We start from the raw sequence: 8,762 nt of genomic DNA, 5'->3' as shown, positions 1-8,762 counted from the left end.
AGTAAGGATATAAACTAATACTCTAATAACTTTGTTTACACCGCAAATAACTGTATCTAAGAAATTTTCACATCCTCAAAATAAGACCGATAGAGATATAGAAATCAAATGCTATTGTATATAGATAATGAATAAATATTTGTTTTGTTTAAAAATGGGTTAATATTTGTCATATTTAATACGTAAAACATGCTTGAGATATTATTAGCACAAGCTGACATAATTGAGTTCAAGTATAAACTGAGTTCAGATATTATTAGCTATTTATTGACCCACTATTAGTTCATTAAACCAAAGCAGCAAGTTGCATAGAACAAAAACTCACAAGGCTCAAGCTACCAGCGAAAGCCTTACTACCATTGAATCTAACACCAAATAAAGCCACGACCCAATGACACTAAAAGGTTGGGTTCACATTGCCAGATAAATAGAATAAACTTATAGACCTTCACCTATTTTTGATATAAGTGGCATTTACTGGTTTTTTTTTAAAGTTGATTAGATATGCAATATCAATGCTAGCACATGTTGCTGCATCTATTGCTTCTTCTTCTTTTAAAAAAAATAAATTCTTCCATACATATTTTCTTTTTCTTTTCTTCTGGTTTCATCCCGGCTACATGTAATTAATGAAAGCATTCATACTTCTAATGAGCACCAATCTCCTACCTAAGCCACTTACCTTCATGGAAAAATGCAACCACACAGTTTGAGACCACCATGAAGCTCGATATCCTTATATTATTCAATATTTCTACTAACTGTCAATTTCAGAACAACGATTAGGAATAGAGAGTTAAGACTTTCGGCTGGGACTTAAGCACCAGCTCGTCAGCTAGGCCTATACCCCTGCGACCCAGGAGCCTAAATGGTTTAGCGGGTTCAAATTAGGTCGGGTTGGATCATAGGGTTGGAAATCTAAAATTGCTGAAATTTCAAATGGATCATATCAGGGTCGGCTTCGAATTCAAAAAACCCAGAACCGGCCCTGAAAATAAAATGGGTCCAATTTTAGAACCCAATCCAGCCCCACGGGTAAAATGGGTCGGATCGGATCTAATCAAGCCGGGTCACAGGTCAATTTGACTCATTTGCATCCTCACTCTTTCTGAATTATAACACCAGGTGTTTCATGATCAACATCACATGCGTGATGGTGATAAAATTAATAATGAATAAATTTTTGGGAGACGATTACCTGGATGTTCTCCGGGCAAAATTTTGCAAAGAGAGTTATGGGATAAATGATTAAAAAAGTTAATAGCCCCTCTTTACCTAAGCATTTTCCTTAAATCCTTAAAAAGAATCAGGTAACCCAGTCACAAAAGCTTCTTGCTAAAAACATCAGCCAACATTTAATGGAGTCCTCACTTATAATTTACTATATTTTACACGTGCTAAGCTAATTTGGAAGACTTGGTCTCATGTGCAACATCGGGAGCATTCTCTCTTCTCTCACGTGCTATCACACTTTCCCATTATAATTGCAGCGCATGTGTGGAATTAGATGGGACCGAGCGGGCTTAAACTAGACCCTTTCCAATTAAATCAGAACTCATTTTTGATAGAAATTTTTTTTTTCACTAAAATATTTTTTCTAAAAAATTAATTTATGATGCTTAAAAAATAATTTTAGTATATTTGATTAATAATAAAAAAGTGACACATTACAGAGTGGCTTATATTTAGTTAAGCATTTATATTTTGAAAAAATTATATGAAATACCTATTATACTTTTAATAAAGAAAAAAAATATATTAATAGATTTTGATAGCTTAAAAGTAATTTTGAAAAGAAAAAAAAAGTAGTTTTTTCTTGTCTTCCATGAATTTTTATTTTTTTCTTTAAAAACTCTAACTAAACAAAAGTTATTTCTCTATTTTTTTTTTATTGGCGACACTACGTTTCGTTTTTATTTTTCCTGAAAACCAAAGGGCTTCTTGAGCTTAAGACTTTTCCTCCACCAGCCCTAGGGGCAAAGGTATAATAAGATGCCAAATGTGTGCAAGCTTTGGTCACTGCTACTTAGGTCCTGCATTTTGTTGAAGTAAATAATTCAAGCCGCATTTTGTTGCTATTTTAGGTCCTGCATGTCTCGTGTAAGATTGTTAGCTTGGGTTGGGTCCAACTTTCTCGGACTTGGAACGAGTTGGGTCCCATCGGAAAGCGTCCAAGCGACCACAAATAAAGTATAGATGTATACGTGTCGGCATTAGAATAAATCACAACACGAATTGCAAATATTTCTTCAGAGAGAGTCAATTATAGGACCACAAATAAAGTATAGATGTATACGTGTCGGCATTAGAATAAATCACAACACGAATTGCAAATATTTCTTCAGAGAGAGTCAATTATAGGAGTCGGTTGGGGAGAGAGAGAGAGAGAGAGAGAGAGAGAGAAATGATCGAAGCGGCGCACCCACCCGCGACCGGGGCCCCCCAAGTTTGGAGCGCATTTGTCCTTTGGGGGGCACATCGATCGGACGGGTGTGGTGTCGAGGTCTCCTCCATGGATCTGATGAGGGCCACGTGATGCGGACCGGACTCTGACATTCGGGTACAGACTACAGAGTCCCAGGGTGAGACATCGCCATCGGTAGGCCCCCGGCGATTTCCACGTGAATCTCTCTTGGCGGATGCCCAGTGTCGACGCTAGGCGCAACGCTCGACCCTAATTAGCAGAAACCCCAACCATGGCAAGACTCTCTTTTTGTTTTTTGAAAAAACAAATACAGGTTATCCCTTGATGATGATCCAGCAATCGCCAACCATCTGATCCTTTCCAAATTTCTAAGAAAAGCCCAAATCGGAATCGAATATAGACCAGAAAAATTCTTAAAATCATCCTCCAAAAAGCCTCACAAATAAATATGGAATCCAAAAATCTAAATTCAATTCTTTGTGGCAACATCAAAAGGAAAGTCGGGCTCTAGTTTGCTATTAGAGTTGTATGGCGAATGTTCTTCCATTGCCAAAAGCTTTAAATAGAAGGGGAGAAAAGATTTAAAAAAAGAGAACAAATTTAGATGAAAAGCTTGATATATTCCCAATCCATCAAGCAGAAATTAGATAATAATATAAAAGAAATATTTTTTAGATCCAAACAATTCATAAATCCTTTCTTTAGTATATCAAAAAAGCTCCAAACTTAAATCCTAAAATTCTATAGCACCCACAAAAATATTAAATTTTTCTAATAAATCCCCCTCAAATTCTCAACTTTAACTTGCTCCCATTTCAATCACCAACATACCTTAAAAAAGAAGAAAAGCACGAGAAAAATAGGACTAACGTATGCATATAGCTCTCTTGTAACCCAACATCGTGCACTTCACCTTTTTGGAGGAAAATGGAGAGGGGGATCTCTCTTCTCCGGATTAATAACCAAAAATTGTGAGATGGATTTAGGATCAAATGATCTTACGAGGATTTCTTTTAGAATTTAATAATGAAAAATGGATTGAAATTGTGGAGGAGAATGAGAGAATGAAGAGAGAAACAAAGAGGGGATCTTCTCCCTTTGAATTAATGAACAAAATCAAATCTTTTTGGTCCTTATGAGATAGATTTAAGATCGGGTGATCTAATGGGGATTTCTTTTAGAATTTAATAGCAAAAAATGAGTTGAAATTTGCGAGGAGAAAAAGAAAATAAAGAGCAAAATGGAGAGGATAGGATGGCCTGATACGAAGGGTGTTTTTGTCCTATAATAATTCTATGCTATCGTGTGATGGTCATGTGCCACCATTCTGTTAACAAAGAAGAATGGTAAGACCAGTTTGGAATGATTTAGAAATTTAAAAGATTCGTTTAAAATTTTTTAAAATCAAGAGAGTGTTTAGAAGGAAGGGGGTGTTAATTTTTTCCTTTTTTTATCTCTCCCTTTTTTTCTCAAATAGTTTAAAATGTTTTTGGTTTCTCAAGATAATGATGTTTCAAGTGCATTATTTTACAGAGACACTTAAAAAAGAGAGAGGCTACCCACTGTTCTAAAATGATAATACTCTAGTGAAAAAAAAAAATTGGTATCTCGATCTCGATGCACTTGATTGTCGCTTGTGCCTCATGAAATCCGGATGGACTTGCCTGCTAAAGTGTGGCACATTCTCAATTAACGAATCAGAAAGATGGTTCACAAGAAAGTTGCCTCCACTAATCCTGGATAATTTTGATTCATATAAACTTAAGCTTATATCAATATGATTGGAATAATTCTCATATTGGTCAGCTTTCATTTGCTACGATTAAATTGCCGACAATAAGAAGTTATCAATTTAACCAACCAAACACTAGCAAAAAAAAGAAAACAATAAATAAAATGATCCGACGATCGCATGAGAGAGTAAATTAACCACGCCAGGAATCTCTTCATCCCTTTTTTTTTTCCCTTTATTCAATTCATAATTATCAATTTAAAACAATCATGATGGCAATCCGCTGCAACTATAATTACCAATATTTAGATTAAACCATGCTCTGATTCCCAGTCAAGCAGTTCACACTTATGAGTAGAGCTGAAATCGAATCAGGTACAAATCAAATACCAAAAATATGCATATAAATAGAGATAAAAATTATATAATTAAATTTTATGGCCATAGAATTAAAAAATATTACTAAATGGATGATAAATCAAGTCAATTGCACATTAACACAATTATTTATTTTTCTTAAAAATTTATAAATACTATATAAAGTTAAATAGAGTTACAACTAGAATCGGATATTCGAATGTGAATCGCATAGTTATCTATCCACATATATATTTTTTATATAAATATAAATATAAATAAAATAAAATATTAGTCCAATATTGAAATTTTTTTTGTCTATATCCGAATAAATTTGGATAAGAAATATCATTCGAACTACTTCCATTTCTATTTATGAGCAATACTACGATACGTCTAGCCAAGGCATCAAACTTGGTGACGAGGAGGTCCCATAGCTGTCGTCATCTTACTCTCTCTTTCGGTTCATGTCCATTTCGCCAGTTTCAGCTACTGAAATGCCCCGTATATTATTATATTCTTGTGCTGCCCACTAAGTGGACTTTGTCCAACCGTTGACACCACGTGTTTCTTTTGAATTAGTTTTTTTTTTTCTTCTCTCTCTCTTTCTCTTTCTCCGCCCTTTCCTTTTTTTCCCTCCTTTTCCTCCACCAAAACACACGTGCCTTTAGACTCAGTCTTACCCCCCCTGCCCTTCTCTATATCTCTCTCTCTCTCTCTCTGTGACAGCACAGGAAGTATAAGGCGAGGCCAGGAAACTCAGAGAAGGAATTAAAGAGGTTGAAGAGAGAAAGAAACAGGAAAAGGAACGGTAGGAAGGAAAAGAGGGAGGAGGAATAAAAAGAGAAGAGTTGGAGAGGAGAAGAGAAGAGAGAAAGGATGGCGGATAAGATGGGGAAGAGAGCAGAGAAGACGGGGGAGAAATCCAACTTCTCTGTCACCTGTGGCCTCTTGAGGCAGTACTTGAAGGAGAAGGGAAGCTTTCGCGACCTGGGCCTCGAAATCGCCCCTCGGCCTGTCGAACAAGTGAGAGGTGAGATTTTTGTGTCCAATGTTCTCGTTGTTCTACTTGTTCCTTATTTTGTTGAGATTTTTATATCAGATTTGGTAGATTTATGGGGTGGATTTCTTCGTTGACTTTATTGGAATCGGAGAAATATATTTGGTAGATTCGATTCTCGATTTTTTTTAAAAAAAATTTCCTCAAACTGTTTTCTTCTTTATTTAAATTACAAATGATCTAGCAAAATTGTATCCGGTTCAAGCTTAGGTTTCTCCATTTTTTTTGTACTTCCTCAAAATATCTTCTTACTTGAAATTTGAAAAATAGAGAAAATTCGGTGGAATCTAAGTTTTTTTTTTTTATATAGATTTTATTCTGGATTTTCATGTTCTGTTATGTAGCTCTTATAACTTTCTTTAACTGATTTCCCTTTTTTTTCTCCTTTTTTTTGGGGTTTGAATTTTTATCTGCACACTTGACTCCCTTATTGCATTAAATTCAGGTATATCCTAAACTTTTTAAATAAATCTAATTGCAGGAATAATTCGGGCGCCCGCCACCATGAAACTGATGCCAGGGGTTGATGTGTGGGAAGAACTCCATTCCGAAAATGGCGCAGACCAACCTGCTCCAAAATCTATGGATCTTTTCCCCCAGCACGCCGGCGTTGACTCTCTTGTTGCCCCGGCCAAGGGGGAATCTAGCATGAGTTCACATACTAAGTAAGACCCTTGATTCCTAATTCCCAAAAACAAAACAAAAAAGTCAGCACAAGATCTTATTTTCTCACGAACTTAATTCCCCTGCCTTTGATTCATGCAGGGAGCCAGCGAAGAATCAGCTGACGATTTTCTACGGCGGAAAGGTGTTGGTTTTCGACAAGTTTCCGGCGGAAAAGGTCAAGGATTTGATGCAGATGGCAATGAAGGAGAGCTTAGCTGCTCAAACTCAAAATTTGGGTTTTACCACCCCTTCCTCAACGGCTGCAAGAGTCGATTTCTCTCACCAGAATAGCTCTAACATTGCATCCATCCCCGGCAGCCAACCAGTGGTGCTTCAAAATAGCATGCCAAAACCTGCCGAAGCCAATGCTTCAGGTAACAATCATTTCTCAATCTTATTCCGCCAGTTAAAGATAAATCTTTTAACATTTTGTGCCCATTTAGGTCAAGGTTATTGCAGACTTGCTTGCATTTGTGTTCTAAGAATGTTTTATAACTAGCTTTCAACCTAGTTCTATAGCATCCAGTTAGATCTATTCATGATTTAATATTATTGTCCATTATTATAGCTAATAATGATATATTTCTTGTTGAACAACAGATATGCCAATAGCGAGAAGGAATTCCCTCCATAGATTCCTTGAGAAAAGGAAGGATCGGTGAGTGTTTCATGCCCATAGATCATGTAAAAAATTTTTGTGATGGAAGACTAGGAGTTATTTGGGGAATAATTGAAGACTGACAATTTTGTTGTTAACTTTTTCAGGATTAACACCAAAGCACCATACCAAGCAAATGCTGCTGCTGCTGCTTCTTCGGCGGCCAAGTCGGAGGATAGCAAGTCCTGGCTTGGCCTGGGTCGGCCAGTTTCAAAGCCAGAGAACTCTGATTCAGTGGGTAAAAGATAAGAGATGTGGTGTAGAAATTTCTGAAGCTAAGACCCTCTGACTTGAATTCATTACTTGCTCTACTGCCTCCCACTTTAGATACAGAGGTCCAAGATGAAGAAGTGGATGCACTGATTGAAGTCTGTATAAGCTGATATTTTTGGGAGCAAGTGTAAAGGGAAGGGTGATTCTATAAATTAGCAAGAACAATATCATTATTATTTTTCAGGATTAGAGATAGAAGTTTGAGTTCTTTTTTAGCAGATGGTAGGTCATGACTGCAATACAGAGTAGAAGATAAAAATAAATTGATGATGACAATCATGTGCATAAAGAATGTTTATTATCCTTCTAGATCTTATGTTTAACCAATAATTTCATTTAACTTATATTGCTGCATTTGTAATTTTTTACTCTCTCTCTCTCTCTCTCTCTCAGAGTTTTAGTTTCCACATATCCTCATAATTCTTGGTATCAATCAAACTTGTAAGCTTGGTGCATTATTAAGCAGTCTCTTGAAGCACCTCCATTAATTGAATAGAGCACAATAATTTTTTGTTTACTTGGAGCAATTAAAACAGCTACCTAATTAGTTTCTCTCAAAAGATTTTCTCCGCTTCTATAACACATCCTACATGTGCTCTGCGATGCATAATTAAATCGAAAAAATAAGACAAACTTAGCAAACATATCAACTCTTTAAATCCATCTTTACTCTGTGTTTATATTATTCTAGTCCTTGATAAATATACTTTATGCAGTTTTTTCTCAACTCTAATAGAATCAAAATAAACCCATCAGTACAAAGTAAAAGTATGCTTGCCTTTTTTTTTTTCTTGGTCCCAAGGATTAAGGAAAGTAAAAGTAAGCTTGCCAAGTTAGATAAATAACAAAAGAAAATACATGATATTTCTCCTTGCATGACACTAATTAATTCTGTCCGAAGATCCTATCAAAAGATGCATCTTTTCACAATGGTGACAATTAATTACTGTTACGTTTGGATTACATCTCATGATCAAAAGCTGAAACAATCAACTATAACGACTGGTGCCAATCAATTCACAAAGTGCTTTGAAGCCACATTCTTACCAGAAACTATTACCTCTGTGAAGTGCTGCAATCGCGTGTGGGATTCCCCACTGTCGCCTTTAGAATTTTTGCTGGACCACAAATTATTTTAAGTCCATTCGTACACGGTTTTACGACTTCGTAACACGGTTTCTTGACTATAGCTCGAGTAGGTATGCATTACGTAGTCCATAAGAATTTGGCGTTTGTCATTGTGGATGTCCGTGCTTCCTGACCAAAGAATTTGTTGCTTGTGCCTAAAAAACATGTGAGTTTTAGGTTAAACAATATTTTCAATGTTTGATGATCCATAATTTCGTGCTTGACTTGGCAATTGGCTTGCATGACATCAGTCATCACATCAAACTGCTACTTTTTAAGCGACGAACAATGTATTGTTGCATTGGCTTCGAAAAAAGAATTGGATCGTGCATACGTATGTTTAGTTTTACATAAATCATATATCATCTAGATTTTAGATATTTATATAAAACCAAAAGAACCAAATAATATTTTTTATTTAATTTTATTAGGTAAAATTTTATGATATTAGAAATGGTATCAG

The 8,762-nt window shown here is 35.8% G+C and overlaps 1 protein-coding gene across 1 annotated transcript; it reads left to right on the top strand.

Annotated features, from left to right (window-relative positions):
* The first annotated feature begins 5,242 nt into the window (after positions 1–5,242).
* Positions 5,243–7,525, top strand: LOC103709327 (protein TIFY 10a). The gene is made up of 5 exons (XM_008794624.5): positions 5,243–5,547; positions 6,056–6,239; positions 6,340–6,614; positions 6,841–6,898; positions 7,006–7,525. The coding sequence occupies exons 1-5, from the start codon at positions 5,394–5,396 to the stop codon at positions 7,145–7,147; spliced, it is 813 nt and encodes a 270-aa protein (XP_008792846.3). The 5' UTR covers positions 5,243–5,393; the 3' UTR covers positions 7,148–7,525.
* Positions 7,526–8,762: the final 1,237 nt, after the last annotated feature.

This window comes from Phoenix dactylifera, chromosome 5, assembly GCF_051530095.1.
Source record: "Phoenix dactylifera cultivar Ajwa chromosome 5, Ajwa_hap1_PhDact_Kaust_v1.1, whole genome shotgun sequence".
NCBI classification, from domain to species: domain Eukaryota; kingdom Viridiplantae; phylum Streptophyta; class Magnoliopsida; order Arecales; family Arecaceae; genus Phoenix; species Phoenix dactylifera.
This window is presented reverse-complemented; position numbering and strand designations above follow the sequence as displayed.

Coding starts and splice junctions, on each gene's coding strand:
- LOC103709327 (XM_008794624.5), top strand. CDS start 5,394: ATGGCGGATAAGATGGGGAAGAGAGCAGAGAAGACGGGGGAGAAATCC. Junction 5,548..6,055: donor GCCTGTCGAACAAGTGAGAG/GTGAGATTTTTG, acceptor ATCTAATTGCAG/GAATAATTCGGGCGCCCGCC. Junction 6,240..6,339: donor AGCATGAGTTCACATACTAA/GTAAGACCCTTG, acceptor TGATTCATGCAG/GGAGCCAGCGAAGAATCAGC.